General features: G+C 45.9%; 1 protein-coding gene across 1 annotated transcript; it reads left to right on the top strand.

Moving 5' to 3' along the window:
* Positions 1–6,299: 6,299 nt before the first annotated feature.
* Positions 6,300–16,986, top strand: KNSTRN (kinetochore localized astrin (SPAG5) binding protein). The gene is given in 10 exon segments (XM_082834211.1): positions 6,300–6,390; positions 6,393–6,522; positions 6,686–6,780; positions 9,821–9,950; positions 10,825–10,872; positions 13,404–13,509; positions 13,673–13,766; positions 14,793–14,848; positions 15,618–15,692; positions 16,625–16,986. Coding segments are annotated over 10 exon segments (942 nt in total). The 5' UTR covers positions 6,300–6,314; the 3' UTR covers positions 16,757–16,986.
* Positions 16,987–18,085: the final 1,099 nt, after the last annotated feature.

Here is an 18,085-nt window from a genome sequence, read left to right on the forward strand (position 1 = left end):
GGAAACAGTATATAAGCAGATGAAAAGCAGCCACTCTGGTGGGTGCTGGGGGTGGGGGAGTACAGAGCCAGGTCAGCCTCCCTTTCTACTGGGCCTCTCAGGGGACCCTGGGGAACCCCTTGAGCTCCTGGTGGCTCTGAAGAATGTGATGTGAAACCACTGATGCAGGTCATTTTATGGATGGGTATCACAGAGAGGAAGGACTTTTCTAGGGCCAAAGAGACAGTCTGTGGCAGAGCTGGAGGCAAATCAGGGGGTGTTTGGGGTTTTTTTTCCTATATTGTTGAGCCCTACCTCCCACTCCGAGTAACCCGTAAGAAGTGAGGCCAGAACCCCAATGAAAATATGGGCGTTGTGGAAGAGACAGAAGACCGTGGGCAGAAATGACCGGTTATGTCGGCTCCTTTGCAAGATAATGATACCCATTTGACTCCCGACACCAGGAAGGAGAGACAGTGACTAGGACTAACTTGGACCATCTCCCTGGAGGTCCGCTGGGACCTCTCTCTCTTCATGTCCGAGTAGAATTCAGCCTCTCTGGCCTGGCTTCTCTGCACCATGGACTATATCCTTCTGTTATCACACAGCCAGGCTGAGAGAGCTCTGGTCTCGTCTGGGACCGTCAGCCAGAGGGAGGGCAAGGTGAGCCCTACTTACTGAGCACAAGCAGAAGTCTGGCCTTGACTCAAAAGCGAGTCCAGCGTCTTAGTGGTCTCTCAATGACGCACCGTGGCTCTTCTGCCCTGTGTTGTAGGAAGGCAGCAGGGCCCTGGACGAAAAGGACCTGCTCCTCTGCGCCCTCTTTCTTGTCTTGCAGGGGGAGACGTTGATGTCTGGGACTGGAGCTTCAGGAATCTGGCCTGAACACAACCAGTGAAACGTTCGAGAGAGCATGAAGTGGTGGCTGGGGTGGGCATCAGGGATCTGGGCACAACTGAGGGCCCTCCGCAGGGTCCCCTTCTGGCAGGCTGTGGCCACACAACCCTTCAGGAAGGCAGATGAGTCAGAGCAGCCGAGGCACCCACTGGATTTGTTCTTTATACCAGCGGGCCCAAAGGACTGGAAGAACCCAGTGGTAATCCAAAACATCACCTCACACCCAGAGTGGCCCGAACGAAGAGCAGGCTTCCCACAGCAGTGGGTAATCCCGCCCACCTCACTAGCCCCAACTTCGGAAAGCGGGATTTGAAGCACTTTCTATTTCCTTTGAGTTTCAGCAGATCTATTATTATCATTATGGGTGGTTACAGTGAGCGTATGGCCCTGGACACATGTGGGGAGAGGCTTAGATGCATGCTGTGAGGCAAGGGAAAACCAGTCAAAGCATTCACGATGGCTCTGGAAAATTCAAGAAATGCTTTCTTCACACTGAGACACTGCGTGAACACTCATTTGGGACTTGAGGTCATGTCTCCTATTTGTGCCACAGGTCCTTGAACTCACACCCAGAGCATGAGTATGTGTACCGTATGTTTTAAGAATGTAACTTGGAATAGTTTGTCGCTATGGGGAAACCCATCTTTCCATGGCTGAGGCACTCTGGTGACAATGTTAGAGACTGAATTGACCGGCAGAATCTTAGATTTTACAGGCACATCCCATACCATGATATTTAGGCAATATCTCAGCTTGAGCCTGATTCTGAAAGAGACATCTCACAGGAGATTTATAAGCCAAATGCCCTCAGCTCCTCCAACTAACTCCTTCTCCTCCCAGCGCGTGACAAGACAGGGAGGTGGGGGAGGGGTACCAGGAAAGAGGACATATTGGAGAGTTTCTGATCTTTTCTTCCATGGTGGCCTTATCTTGGCCTTTGATAATACACGTGGGCAATGACAAGCTCTCTGGCACCCATGCCATGCATCAAGATTTGCTTGAAAAAAAAAAAAAAGATTTGCTTGGGGGTGGGAAAAACAGACATTCCTTACACTTTCTAACCTCACCCTTGTTCACAGGGACAACAGTAACTCAAGGTGTAGTGGTGTTTATGCTTGAGAGAAGAAGCTGTAACTCAATTCACTGGGAAGATGAGAAACAAAAGAAAGCCACTGTGTGCTGTGTAAATGGCTGGCTGTCCCAAGCCACCTTGCACTGAAGAGCCCTGGAAGAACCTTGATAAACTTGTTATCATGAGGCCTCTGTGTGGTTATTCATGTTAGACCTTAACATAGGGAAAAGATCAACATTTTACCAAGTTCACAGACATCAAACAAGAGCTTCAGGATTGCTAACGAATATCACTCAGCTGGGCAGACTGACGTAGATTTGAATCCATGACCTCCAACCTCACCTGCAGTCTCCGCCCTGCCTAGCTAGCTTCCATTCCAGTTACTAGTTTCCATTCTTTGCAATGATCATTTCATACTTTCTCTACCTGCTTCAGACATCAGATGCCCTTCACCTCCCTGCACCCCGACTTTCAGTAGACAAAAAACTCTATTCATGAGGAAACCTGGAGGCATCAGAGTGAAATGTGCTCACCTTCAAGGCACCAAGTCCCCAACTCACCTACCGTGCTCCTACTGGCTTCTCAACCTATCCCTTCTGTTACAAAGAAAGAAGCAGTAATGGCCCCAGCAATGGCTTCACACACTTTGCATGAGAGGCCTTCAACTAGGGCTTGCATTCCCACAGAGACATGAACACTTTCTAGAAGGTAGGTGGGCACAGAGAGTTTTAAGGGAATCAGTTTCAAGAGCTTCCTTCTTCATAATTTTCCTCTCCTCATATTCATCAGCCTAAGAAGGAGCCTTAGGTCTGCAAGTTCGCCTCCCCAACCTCCGCTTTCCCAGTTGACCCTTCCTTCATTCTGACTCCTGCGCTGGCATCTCCCTCTGCAGTATTTTCTGAAAAACAAATAAAAGGACTACTTGAGAATGCTCTGCTTGAGGAAGTCCTTGAGAGAGCAAAGCCAAGAACATACAAACATTATTATAACTGTATTCCATATGTTCACATAGCTAAGTAGAGACTTAGAAAAATATATATATATATATTTTTTAAATACCCAAATTGAATTTGTAGAGATGAAAACTAAAATGTCTGATTAAAAAAAAGAAAAATCCCTGGATGGAATCAACGGTTTAGACGTTTTAGGAAAAAAAAAGGATTAGTGGACTTGAAGACATAGCAATAGATATTATCCAAAATGAAACACCAAGAGAAAAAAAAAAGTTTGGAAATGAATAAAGAGCATGCACAATATACAACAAGCAGAAAATATGTCCTTTACAACTATTTAAAATTATGAAATAATTTAGGCATCAACTAAAAATGAAGAGGGTGCATTTAAAAAATATATTCTTTGTGAGGGTACATGCACAAAGGAGTTTGAAAATGCTACTCTAGGTACCATCTCCCTTGCCTCTTTCTCTATGACTTTGCTCTTTTGATCATCCCATCTCCCTTCTGAAGCGTCCTTTTCTTCCTCTCAGCTGGCTCACTCCCATAGGCACAGGTACCCTCTATTATCTACATCTTCAAGAAAACCCTTCCTTGACCCCCACAACCCACCTTCAGTTATTGCCCAATTGTTCTAACTCCATTCACAGACAAACTCTTCTGCACCTGCCATCTCTGCTTCCTCGTCTCTCATTTAGTCTTCAATTTGTTCCAGTGTGGCTTCCACTCCAGCCTCTCCACCAGAATTCCTCTTCTGATACTCAACAGTGACTTTTGTGTGTGTATGAGAAAACATATGCATGAGTTTATTCACTGCAGGATTTTGTACACACCAATGACTTCTCTGTTGCTAAATTAAATGGGTTCTTTTAAATTCTCATCTTGCTTGCCCTTTCAGTTATTTTCAGTGGTTTATCACTCCCTTTTTCAGCAGTTTACCACTTCCTTCTTCCTAGCTTCTAAGACACCACCCTTTATTTATTTATTTGTTATTTTTTTAAGATGTTGGGGGTAGGAGTTTATTAACTAATTAATTTATTTTTGCTGTGTTGGGTCTTCGTTTCTGTGCGAGGGCTTTCTCTAGTTGTGGCAAGCGAGGGCCACTCTTCATCGTGGTGCGCGGACCTCTCACTATCGCAGCCTCTCCCGTTGCGGAGCACAGGCTCCAGACGCGCAGGCTCAGTAGTTGTGGCTCACGGGCCTAGTCGCTCCGGGGCATGTGGGATCCTCCCAGACCAGAGCTCGAACCCGTGTCCCCTGCATTAGCAGGCAGATTCTCAACCACTGCGCCACCAGGGAAGCCCCTCTTTATTTTCTTCTCACCTCTCTGACACCTCTTTATCAGATGTCTTGGCTGGCACCTTCTAATCACTGCAGCTTCTAAGTACTGCCATCCCTGTCCTTGGTCCTAAGGCTCTCTGTACACTTCTTCCCTGGTGATCTCATCCAATATCATAGCTTTAAATACATATGTATACCCATGACTCCCAAGAGTATATCTCCAACCCAGACTCTCCTCCGGGCTCAAGGCTTGTATTTCCAACTGCCTACTTGACAGCTCCACTTGAATGTCTCAAAGGCATTTCAGGTTTGCCGTGTTCAGAACTGAAATCTAAATCTCTCCCCAACACAAAGTAATGACTCTATCCACACAATTATTCAAGCCTGGGAGTCATCCTTAAGATCTCCCTCCCCCTTACTCCTCCTTCCCCCACATACAGTCTAGCACTAAGTCCTGAGATTCTGCCCTCAAAAGCTGTCTTGAATGTGTCCGCCTCTTTCCATCTCCACTACCACCACCACCACCCTGGCCAAGCCCCCATCATCTCTCACTTGAACGATGAGAGTAGCCTCCCAACTGTCTCTCTAATTCTGCTCTTGCTCTCCTTCAATCCATTCTCCTTGGAGTAGCCAGAGTGAACATTTTAAAATATAAATTGGGGAATTCCCTGGCAGTCCAGTGGTTAGGACTTGGCGCTCCCACTGCCAGGGCCTCGGGTTCGATCCCTGGTTGGGAACTAAGATCACACAAGCTGCACAGTGCGGCCAATATGTGTATATATATATATATATATATATATATATATATATATAGAATGACACTCTCCTGCTCTAATACTTCAATGATTTCTAATTACCCTTAAGAAGAAAAATCTAAAAAAAATCTCATTATGTTTGGACTACAAATCTCTTTACCTTTGGCCTACAAAGACTGCCACTTGACTTCTTATTTCTCCAGCTTTATCAGTACCATTCGCCTCCCATCTTCCAGTCCCTCTAGGAAAAGCCCATTCCTACCTTGGGATTTCGCATTGCTCTCCTCTTCCCCATTGCTCATCTGATTAACTCCTACTCATTTTTGTCAGTCAAACATCACTTAAGATGTCTTCCCTGGTACTTCCCTGGTGGCACAGTGGTTAAGAATCTGCCTGCCAATGCAGGGGACACGGGTTTGATCCCTGGTCCACATGTCTCGGAGCAACTAAGCCTGTGTGCTACAACTACTGAGCCCGCATGCCATGACTCCCGAAGCCCGCGCACCTAGAGCCCGTGCTCCACAACAAGAGAAGCCCCCGCAATGAGAAGCCCACACACCTCAAGGAAGAGTAGCCCCTACTCGCTACAACTAGAGAAAGCCCACGTGCAGCAGCGAAGACCCAACGCAGCCAAAAAAAAAAAAGACTCTGCAATTTAAACTAGGTTTCCCTGCTTTTCTCTCATAGCACATTGTACTTTCCCTTCATAGTGTTACTATAGTTGATGAATATATATTTATTTGGGTTTTTTCTAGCTTAACTGAGATACAGATGACAAGTTTGTGTGACTATTTGTTTGCTGTTTCCTGTATTGTAAACTCCAAGAGGGCAGAACCCAGGTTAGTGTTGATACTTGCTGCCCTCATCCCATCTGCCCACTTAGAATTGTGGTCTGGCACACAGCAGGTGCTCAATAAATATTTGTTGAGCGAAATGAATTAGTGCACTGTTTAAGAACCCTGCCCTGTTCCCTAGGAGTAGCTTTGAATCTCCGCTTAAATTTTGGATAAGTGTTATTAAAGTTAGGACTGAGGGTAGGTGTTGCAGGTATTTCAGCTCACAGACCCTCTCCAAACCTCGCCTGCCACTCTCCACCCTGTAACGTGTAGTTTCCTGCCCATCCCTCTCTGTGTTCCTGGCTATCCGGTATCATGCACCATCCCTAACAATCATAGACCAAATAAAGAGAAAGATTGTGACATGGACTCTAAACGTGACCGCGTTTCCGTCCCAAGGCCGGAATAAGACGCCAATGACTCATAGCTCCATTTAGGCCGGCAAAGCGCATCACTCCCCTCCCCCGCCCAGACCTGGGGGATTCCACATCCACCGCCAGGAAGCTCGCACTCGTGCCTCGATTCGGATCTTCCGTACAGCATGGCAGCCCCCGAAGGCGTCGCCCACGGCAGTGCATTCCGTACAACATGGCCGCCTACAGAGAGCGCATCGCAGCCCTCCCGCCCGGCCACCGGAAGTTTCTGTTTGAAACCCGGGCGGCAGACCCGGTCTGCGGTACGGCAGTTATTGCCGAGCATCTTTCGAATCAGAGCGACGAGGCCTGCGGGCAGGAGCAGCAGGCGTCTGGGTTCGGCTCTCCCGGGGCGGGAGACTGGGCTGGATGTGGGAGGCCGATGGGATGGGCTGAGAATAGAGGATTTTCTCTCTCCCGAGTCGCGCTCTTCTGGGGCCCTCCGCCTGCTCGGGCACCCTGGCTCACTCCTGGGTAACATTCGCCTTGTATTTTCCAGGCCCCAGCCGTGCCGCCTCGTTACGATGACCAGCGTGGTCAAGACAGTGTACACCCTGCAGCCCCCCTCTGTGCTGAGCAGCGGCCTGTCCGCAGGTGGGTGTCCACGCCGCCCCTGCCCCCGGGCATTGCGAACTGGCCCCGGGTGGTCAAGCCAGGAGTATGGGGGATCAAATCGGTGGCTGGGAGTGGAGGGCTCCGGCAAGGGAGGGGGTTCTATCGGCTCTGACATCCTGCTCTAACTTCCCTAGAACCGGGCTGTCTAGGCTTATGATGGGAGTTAGGGGAAGGGCCACATGGTGGGAATTTAGACTTGACCCATACCCCTGCTCCCCCAAACCGAACTCTGCTGCATTCACCAAGTAGATTTAAGTTGTTGATTATTCTACAATATTATTCCCATTAAGCTAGGAATCCCTTTTTAAACATTTACCTGTTTTATTTCCAGACGAGCTATCTGGAAGGACTGGATTTATTGTCAGGGAGAAGAGAAGAGAGTCATATGAAAAGCAGGATACTTAGGGAGCATTAGGGTTCACACTGTGTCTGGTTCACATTTGTAACGGCACAGTGTCTCTTATATAGTACATTCTCAGTAAACATTTGTTGAGTGAAGTGAGAGAGAAGGGTCAGGCCTAACTAGTATTCGAGAATCTTGGGAGAAGAGAGATGGTTAAAAGCAATGTTTGGGACTTCCCTGGCGGTTCAGTGGTTAGGACTCCGCACCTTCACTGCCAAGGGCCTGGGTTCCATCCCTGGTCGGGGAACTAAGATCCCACAAGATGCCCTGCGTGGTCAAGAACTAAAAAATTAAATAAATAAATAAAATAAAAGCAGTGTTTGATTGCTTTGCCTTTTGCTTTGTGTTACTGGGCTTGCGGCTGAAAGTCATCCCCTAAAGTCTGCAGTTGCTGAGCTGCCTAATCTAGAGTTTATAGCACAGAATAGCCTTCAAACATCAGAACCTGTGGTAGGAGATTTTGAAGCAGCTATTTAAGATCCCTTCCCAGATGACTCCACGCAGTTGACTGATGGGCAGTAGCAGGATTGACCTTTGAAGTAAATAGGCTTTACTTCAAAGGCTTCAAAGGGTTCTGTTTGTCCTATGTTGCTTCAGAACACCTGAGTGGCAATTCTGGCATCAGCGACACCTAGGAGTTGATGGAGGAAATGGAGCCGGTCTTAGCTGCCTTTCCCTTAGAAAGCAGTGTCTCGTTCAGTGGGGAGCGACTGGCATCACCCCAGCCAAGTTGGAAGTTTTCATCTCTTTGCTTTTTTCCTTGTCCCAGCTTTATGATCATATGTAACTTCAATAGTTTAACATTTTTAGGCTGCCTCTCAGGATTTTAGATTTTAGGCATGGGTTGGTTGTTTTTTAGTTTTTTGAATAGGTAACATTCAAAATAAATAAATATCCAAAGTGGGGAAACGATATACGGTGAAAAACAAGTCTTCCCTTCCTTGACAGCAGCCATCCAATTCCCTCCTTCGCGTCTCTCATTTTAAGGAGATAGTCTTTGTTAAATCCTGCTAAATTTTTCCTATGATGCAGTCCTTAGGATCTAACAAATATGGGTTATTGAAACCAATTCCAGTCAATGAAGAGTGTTAATTTTGATCAATTTACTATGGACACCTTTTTGCATGAGATAGATTTCTTATTGTATGTAACTTATTAATACTTGAGAGAGGAGAAGGTAAATTCATGCACTCAAAGTTACCTTTCACTTCCAACAAAGACCTCAGAAAGAACCTTTTTAATACTTGTTTTGTGGGTAAGAGGGGAAAATAGGATGTAAGTGCCGATTGAGTGTACCTATAAATGAAGTAATTTGTTAGCCTGAGAAATCATATTTATTCCAAACTGTTGTGCAGCTAGAGTCATCAAAATAAATCTTTATCAAACACAAAGTTTCCTAATCCCTGTGATCCCGTGCTTTGTACCTCATTTCTTCAGCTTGATTTAATTGTTATGGCTCTTAATTTAGGTCAAGCTTAAAGGGGCCGTTTTACAATGAACAAAGTGAAAGCTAGTATAAACTAGAAGAATCCAGTGCATGTGCTGGGGGTGCGTGCTCAACTCCAGAACAAGTTACTTGAATTTGCTATCGAATGTAAGTGGTAGAAAGATTCGATAGAGGCTGTGTGGTAGAGGGCTGGCATAAGGGCTAGGGGGGAAATGCTCTCCTCTGGCGAAGAAGAATGTCATGTCAGGGCCATTTCTCTGGTTATCTGGCAGTAGCCTAGCAGGATCAGAACAGAATACCAAACACGGAATCTAACGAGCCTCTAAACTTAACGATGGATAAACAGTTTAAAAGGGCTGGTGGTAGGGACTTCCCTGGTGGCGCAGTGGTTGAGAGTCCGCCTGCTGATGCAGGGGACACGGGTTCATGCCCCGGTCTGGGAAGATCTCACGTGCCGCGGAGCGGCTAGGCCCGTAAGCCATGGCCACTGAGCCTGCGCGTCCGGAGCCTCTGCTCTGCAACGGGAGAGGCCACAACAGTGAGAGGCCCGCGTACCGCAAAAAAAAAAAAAAAAAAGGGCTAGTGGTAAAGGCAGTCAGCATGGAAGAGGGAAAGAAGAATAGAGGAGCTAGTTTAGAGATGGTCTGTGAAATAACCCATGAAACTGTGACGTGTTCCATTTATTCAATAAGTAGGTTTTGAACCTCTGTTAATATGCCAGATACTCTCCTAGATGCTGGGGCACAAAGATGTCTCTTAGAGTACTAGTTAGGGAGCCAGTCTCGTCAAAACAACTAAGCAACTGCTGAAACTTGAAGCAGCTTGAGTGTAGCCTTAGGAGAGCGGGCAGAGTGCTTAGGAGCTGAACGACATAGTTCCTTTCAACTGCTGTGTGACGAAGGACTCAGCTGTGTTCTGCCTTGCTGAGGGCCACACTACCTCTCATCCTCTTTGCTGTATGAATCTCCACTTTCACATCTATACCCTCTGGCCATTCAGTTTGCTGTATCAGCAAGCTTTTGGCTACCCTCAAACACACTGTACTGTCACATTTAAAGAATTTTGGTTTCTATTCCCAATTGGTCTAGAAGTCTTATTCTTCTGAATTTATAGAGTTGCACTGTTGGGTCATGATGCGTGGGATTCCACCCTCTTGTTTTCCTTTGCAGATGCACAAACTCGAGCCACTTCTAAGAGCCTATTACCTGTTAGGTCCAAAGAAGTCGATGTTTCCCGACCTCACTTAGGAGATTCAGAAAATGATGTTACAAAAATCATCAAACCAAGACGAGACAATGGGTGAGAGTCAGAGCATCGGTATCCAATTAGAACATGGGGCTAGAAATTGCTCAGTACCAAGAATTAGGGCTTTTGAGAGCACAGGGTATCTGAAGGATTGGCCTGTAGTCAGTGGCCTATAGCAGTGCAGCGTTGCTGACCTGTTTGTCAGAACCCTCTGTGTTGATCAGGTCAGAAGAGGCACAGCCAGGGTTACAATAAGAGATATTCTTTCCTCTCTCAGCGTTTGCTCTGAGTGTACAAATAGCAGCAGTGCAGTCAAACCAGCCTTAAGTGGTAGTCGTGGCGGGTGGGGCCTAGTTGTTAGCCTAGGTTGCTGCTCTGAGCAGTCCAGCCCAGGGTAGTGTGCACGTGTGTCCCTCCACCCGGTGTTCAGCTCCCGTGTGAGTGAGGCTGACATGAAGTAGCCACAGTCTTGAGCCGAAGCAGGTCTGTCAGGTTGTTGAGGTGGTCAGAAGGGGAGCCCGTGCCTTATTCATAAGCTTTTTTCAGTAGTCTGGGCTGACACAAAAGTGCATGGGCCCTCAGAACTTCTCAAGCTTGTACTGTCTGGGACTTGCCTGGCAGTCCAGTGGTTAAGACTCTGTGCTTCCACTGCAGGGGGCACGGGGTTCGATCCCTGGTCAGGGAGCTAAACTCCCGCATGCTGCACACAGCCTGGACAAAAATACAAAAAAAAAAAAAAAGTAATAACAGTACCGTGATTCTCTGATTGATTTCTTTGTTGTTGTTATTGTTTTAATTGAGGTATAGTTGACATACAACATTGTGTTAGTTTCAGGTGTACAACATAATGATTTGATATTTGTATATATTGCAAAATGATCACCGCAGTAAGTCTAGTTAACATCCTGATTTGTTTTTGCTTCTCTAGGCAGCTGAGAGCTACAGACACTGCCACCAGGAGGAACATCAGGAAGAGGTGAGCGTCAGGGTAGATGAAACCTGGCCACCGTTTTAGGGTAGTGGAGCTCAATCCTGGCTGTACATCAGAATCACCCACAGGACTTGTTTTACTGTGTTGGAGTCTGACGCCACCCCAGAAATCTAGATGGGATTTTCAGGGCTGCGGCACAGCCGATTTTGAGAACCACTGTCAGGGCAAGAATCAGTGATGCTACCATCTTGAGTACCAGACAAGAGTTTGGGGGCTCCATGCCAGGACCACTGCCCGAACCTAGCCATGGCCCATCGGCAGGAGCGGGAAGCCCTCAGGATGGGAGAGCCTGCGTGTGGTTAGTGAGTTCGAGATGAGTGTTCTGCTGCTGCTGCTGCTGCTGTTGAAATTCTGGAGAAGGATCCATCTTTCTCTGCTTGAGACTTGCTTGGACATTTTGCAATCCTGCAGACAGAAGTAACATAAGCTGAAAAGTTTGTAGACATAGGTTTTAATTCCACATCTGTTATTTGGTCATGACTTAAAAGTTCTGAAGACAAAATACTATCAAGGACTCAGAACTTTGAAAAGGCTTAATATTGATGATGATAATGGCTATTACTTTTTTTTGATTTTTTGCATTTTATTTATTGTTTTATACAGCAGATTCTTACTAGTTATCTATTTTATATATATTATTGTATGTATGTCAAACCCAATCTCCCAATTCATCACACCACCACCACCACCACCACCACCACTTTTCCTCCTTGGTGTCCATACGTTTGTTCTCTACATCTTTGTCTCCATTTCTGCCCTGCAAACTGGTACCATTTTTCTAGGTTCCACATATATGCATTAATATACGATATTTGTTTCTCTCTTTCTGACTTAATTCACTCTGTATGACAGTCTCTAGATCCACCCACGTCTCAACAAATGACCCAAGTTCGTTCCTTTTTATGGCTGAGTAATATTCCATTGTATATATGTACCACATCTTCTTTATCCATTCGTCTGTTGATGGGCATTTAGGTCACTTCCATGACCTGGCTATTGTAAATAGTGCTGCATTGAACACTGGGGTGCATGTGTCTTTTTGAATTATGGTTTTCTCTGGGTATATACCCTGTAGTGGGATTGCTGGGTCATATGGTAATTCTATTTTTAGTTTTGTAAGGAACCTCCATACTGTTCTCCATAGTGGCTGTATCAATTTACATTCCCACCAACAGTGCAAGAGGGTCCCCTTTTCTCCACACCCTCTCCAGCATTTGTTGTTTGTAGATTTTCTGATGATGCCCATTCTAACTGGTGTGAGGTGATACCTCATAGTAGTTTTGATTTGCATTTCTCTAATAATTAGTGATGTTGAGCAGCTTTTCATGTGCTTCTTGGCCATCTGTATGTCTTCTTTGGAGACATGTCTATTTAGGTCTTCTGCCCATTTTTTGATTGGGTTGTTTGTTTTTTTGATATTGAGCTGCATGAGCTGTTTATATATCTTGGAGATTAATCCTTTGTCCGTTGATTTGTTTGCACATATTTTCTCCCATTCTGAGGTTGTCTTTTCGTCTTGTTTGTAGTTTCCTTTGCTTTGCAAAAGCTTTTAAGTTTCATTAGGTCCCATTTATTTATTTTTGTTTTTATTTCCATTACTCTAGGAGGTGGATCAAAAAAGATCTTGCTGTGATTTATGTCAAAGAGTGTTCTTCCTATGTTTTCCTCTAAGAGTTTTATAGTGTCTGGTCTTACATTTAGGTCTCTAATACATTTTGAGTCGATTTTTGTGTATGGTGTTATGGAGTGTTCTAATTTCATTCTTTTACATGTAGCTGTCCAGTTTTCCCAGCACCACTTTCTGAAGAGACTGTCTTTTCTCCATTATATGTCCTTGCCTCCTTTGTCGTAGATTAGTTGACCATAGGTACGTGGGTTTATCTCTGGGCTTTCTATCCTGTTCCATTGATCTATATTTCTGTTTTTGTGCCAGTACCGTATTGTCTTGATTACTGTAGCTTTGTAGTATAGTCTGAAGTCAGGGAGTCTGATTCCTCCAGCTCCGTTTTTTTCCCTCAAGACTGCTTGGGCTATGGCTATTATTTATTAAAAGTTTTGTGTCAGTAGCTGTGCTAAGAATTGTACGTGTATTCTCTCTTATCCTTCATGATAATAATATTATGAGATGTGTGTATTAATTCTAGAAATGAGGAAACAGCCTCAGAGAGGTTACACAACTCCCTGAAGGTCATATACCACTATGTGATGATGCCAGGATTCAAACCAACCCAACTCCATAGCCCATACTCTTTTTTTTTTTTTTTTTTTTTGTGGTACGCGGGCCTCTCCCTGTTGTGGCCTCTCCCATTGCGGAGCACAGGCTCCGGACGCGCAGGCTCAGTGGCCATGGCTCATGGGCCCAGCCGCTCCGCGGCATGTGGGATCTTCCGGGACCAGGGCACGAACCCATGTCCCCTGCATCGGCAGGCGGACTCTCGACCACTGCGCCACCAGGGAAGCCCAGCCCATACTCTTAATCCCTTCACCACTTCATCTAAGTACGATTATCATTACAGCTATAAGCCACTGAGTAAAGAGAAATCAGAGGAAGAGCTCAAGGATAAGAACCAGCTCTTAGAGGCCGTCAACAAGCAGTTGCACCAGAAGTTGATTGAAACTCAGGTAAGCGATCCACCAGACCTGCCATCAGCTGCACTGGGTGATGCATGTGGAATCCTGAGGGACCACGCCAGGTGCCTGAGCGCAGGAGAAGATGCCAGGCTTGCGCTGTGGCTGCCCCTGAGGAATGGGGCAGGCCTTACCTGTCTGTATGGCACCCCTACAGGGAGAGCTGAAGGACTTGACCCAAAAAGTGGAGCTGCTGGAGAAGTTTCAGGACAGCTGTCTGGCAATTTTGGAGAGCAAGGGCCTCAACCCAGGTAAGAGATGGCACACAACTGCCTTCAAAGGAGTCAGTGCATGTGCCCCTTCCTGGGTGATTCTGGACTGTGCATCAGGGGTCTGGCATGGTGTCAGCTGACCCAGTCAGTGCAGGGGTTGCCTAGCAAAGCCCTGAAGATTTGGGGGAGCTCCACTCTGTTCTGTTGTGACGTTGACTTTGCCTGCCCAGCGGAGTTTCAGATGGTTGTGCAGAGAGGATTCTCTCTTTCTTATCTGAACACTTTATACCATTAGTTTGGTGCTGACAGGCATGATCTTGCAAATACATCAGAAATATTTTCTTTCTTTCAAGGGATATAGCATACAGGTAACCTTCACAGGTGGAGAGAGAGAGAATACTGTTGAAAGGGTTCCTAAAGCTGGCTAGTTAGCAGAATCACGGTGTTTAAAATGTGATTCCTGTTCTGAGCCTTCCCTAGAGGGCAGAGTCTGTCACAGAGAGGAAGCGGAAGAAGGGGTTACCCCAGGACTGTAAGAGAGCCTGAATTGAGGAGCCTGAGAATGCCCCGGGAAGGAGCCCAGGCTTGTTTGAATTAAGGAGTGCTGACTTTGAATGCTGCCATTAACCTGTGCGTTTTAGGATACATTCTTGATAGTCACCATATACGTTTTTGGATGATTTTAATTTCCTACGTGTATGCACTGTTTTTACCAAAAATAATAAAATTTTTTAAGGCCTGAAAAGCTTTTAAAAATAGTTTTGTGTATTGTTAACGAAACCAAAAAATACAACCTACACATTTCTTTTGAACAAATTTTCCGCTGAGCTGAGGAGAAAGCAGGATGAAGTTTTGGCCATATCCATACCTAGAGAGGAAGGGGAGATAAAATCCAGCTCTGGAGGGCAGGCGTGGGTGACCTTGGCAAGGTGAGAACTCAGGGGAGAGAGTTTTCAGATGCTTAGAGAAGTTTCCCTCGTGAATACTCCTGTGGAGGGATTTTAATTTTCTTTTAAGTTGCAGTTCCCTAGGCAAGGCTGACTTTGTTGTATTTACTGGTTTTAGGCAGTGAGACCCTGGCGGCACGGCAAGACTCCACCACGGATCACATGGACTCGATGGTGAGGGTGTGGGTGTGAGTGGGCGAAGGCCCCGTGAGCGTGAGGCCCTGCAGATCTAAGCAGGTCTCTGCCGTGTGCTCGGCAAAGCCCACGAAGCAGCCTTCGGTTATCCAGGGTAGTGGAAGAGGGTGGTGGATGTGTACTCAAAGTAGCATATTTTACTTGGAAGGTGACTTTGTGCTTACAAATATGAGGGACTCTAAGTTGAGAATGTACTAGTTTAAAACCCATAGTAGGGTGGACCGTAGAGACAGCTTTCTGGTTTCTCTATTCTTTGCTTTACCAAATTTCTCCCCTTATTCCTTTGCTGAGAACTGTGTCTTACAAAGGTCCAGCCTGAATTAAATCTGTCTTCTCTTTGGTTCCCTCCCTGAAGTAGAGGGCAATCGTTTGCACTTAAAGCCTTTTGAGCTTCTGTGATCTATTCCCCAGGAAGATCAGTTGTCATCTTAGAATCCTAGAATACTAGGTATGGAAGCCTTCCTCAGCTCCCCCAGGCGATTTGGCACCCCTTTAGTGGCTACTGCCTTTCGTTCATATTACCTGTGTAGCACAGAGCACGTGGAGGTGGGGTTCTCTGTCCATGCTGTGGACTCAGTTCTTCCAGGCCCACGAGAGAGCCCAGCACGTTTGCGGACACTCAGTCAGTGACTGAACAGATGGGATATTAGCAATCATCTAATTCAACTCCCATGAAGAGATTAGTTTATATGAAGAAAGTTCTCACATTTCAATAAAGATTTGTTACTACCTTGTACTTTTCTCTTAGCTGCTGTTAGAAACTTTGCAAGATGAACTGAAGCTTTTTAACGAAACAGCCAAAAAGCAGATGGAGGAGTTACAGGTGAGAGGCAGACATCTCCGCAAGGCAAAATTACCATTTCCTACCACAATAGGTGGATCTGTGGAGGGCTCTTTCTTATTTATCTCTTTATTCATTTTTTTGTGTGTGTGGTACGCGGGCCTCTCACTGTTGTGGCCTCTCCTGTTGCGGAGCACGGGCTCCGGACGCGCAGGCTCAGTGGCCATGGCTCACGGGCCCAGCCACTCCACGGCATGTGGGATCTTCCCAGACCGGGGCACGAACCCGTGTCCCCTGCATCGGCAGGCGGACTCCCAACCACTGCGCCACCAGGGAAGCCCTCTTTATTCATTTTTAATAAACTATTTTGTAATAATTTTAGATTGCAGAAAAGTTGTAAAGATAATGGAGAATTCAACTCCCCTAATATTAACATCTTACATTATCATGCTGTATTTGTCGAGACTAAGAAACCAATATTGATGCCTTGCTATTAACTAAATTCCAAGACTTTATTTGATTTCACCATTTTTTTCAACTAATTTTCTGTTCTAAAGACTCTTAGAAATGTTCACATCTGCAGGGCATGAGGCAGTGTGCAACACGCTAGGTGGCTCCAGGTTGACAGTTGACACCTGTGTGAAATCCATGCTGTAGAAACTTGATATCTCAGGGAAACCTGTAATAGGAAACCCCGATTCTTGGGTCTGGACCACTTTGGATTGCTTGGATGAACCATGGGATACTACACGGAATCCTAGAGGATTTCATTGCTCCAGTTGAGATAACAGACTCTGTAGTAGAGAGAGACAATTCCTAAAACCAACACAGATAAACAAACCTAAGATAGAAAAGACAATGTCTGTCAGTATCCCAAACAGAAGCATAATGTTCTGGTTATGGTATTGTCTTTCCTGTGAGTCTGAGTTTGGTGGTTTTTTGTTTTTTGTCTTTTTTAATGTCTTCCCATGCAGGCCTTAAAGGTAACGTTGAAGATAAAAGAAGAAGAGAGGGCCCAGTTCCTAGAACAACAGACCTTATGTAACAGTCAAGTAAATGATTTTACAACAGCCCTTGAGGAAATGGAGCAGCTATTAGAAATGTGATAAAAAGCAGGTGGCCACATGGCTCCCTCTTGGGGATGAACTCTCAGAGGAAGCCCCTTAGGACATCTGCTTCTTGGCCATGACCTTCTAGGACTCACCATCCCCAGAATGAAAACAGTTTCTGCAGTTTATGCTGGAATGGCAATTCCTCCTTTAAGCAAGCATTCCCAGCCTTCAGATTGACCAGCTCTCCTGAACCTCACAATACGTAATTGAGGCCTACAAGAGAGGGGGCCTGAAAGCTTGGATCAACCTCCTAGGCAACAGAGCGGCACAGAATTAGTATCAGGAGACTAAACCAGCCACAGCCAGAGAAGCCAAAAGGTCACATTCAGACGTGTGGGAAGAAACAGTGGTGCACAGGTGCTTCACGGGAGACATCACTGAGGAGCCCTGCGGTCCCCTCGTAACTTGGAACGCATTCTGTCCCATCCTGGTTGGGCTCTATAACTTCACTGTAAATTTACGAACTGGAAGTTACCTGAAATGGTTTAACAAATGGGGTGAAGGTATAGATAGCAATAACACCTATGAAACAATACACCTTGGAGCTTTTAATCTAAATCAGTTCTGTTTTTGTTTTTATAAAGTGTTACTTTAAAAATAAATATTTCTGTAACTATTCAGACTGCAACACTGGCAAATGAAAAGAGCCTTTTAACCTAAATACATCCACTGAATACTATTGAACTAATCTAGGTAACAAGTTCAAGCCTCCAGTTTCACCCAGAATATTTTTCTTCCACTCATTAGGTGCTCTGTAGCTAGTGCCCCCCCCACACCCCCCAACCCCATCTTCCAGGAACATTAGCTAGTCTTCTGTGGTGTTCCCTGTTTGTAGCAGTGGGTGCCACACTCCGTCCACCGGGTTTGTGTCACTAGCTGCCTGCACTCCTAAGTATGCGTGTATCTCTGCTCTTGCTTTGCACGGCCAATCCTGGACCTGGCCCCCTGGATCCTTAGTCAACTGAAGTCCACAGCAGCCACACCCCACCCCTGCAACCGCCAGTCCACCAAAGGTACCGCCATATTTCATAGTCAAACTAGGCACACTTTGGCTTTGGCCATGTCCCATTTTTTTCTGCACCTCTCCCAATTTCTTCAGCAACTCCCCCTACTCTTCAGCATTATTGGGGCTGCCCAGAGCCACCCAATCAAGTCAAGTAACGTCCCACCCTAACTTATAGGGCTAAAATTCTTTTCCTTCATACACATGCAACATTCACACAGTTGGTTATGTCCCAAATATTTTGATAGGGAAACCCAGTTAAATAATTCTCACTGGCGACAAGGGCTGAATATTTTCTTCTACCCATTTTCAGGATGTTT

This window comes from Leucopleurus acutus (assembly GCF_964270905.1).
Source record: "Leucopleurus acutus genome assembly, chromosome: 1".
NCBI classification, from domain to species: domain Eukaryota; kingdom Metazoa; phylum Chordata; class Mammalia; order Artiodactyla; family Delphinidae; genus Leucopleurus; species Leucopleurus acutus.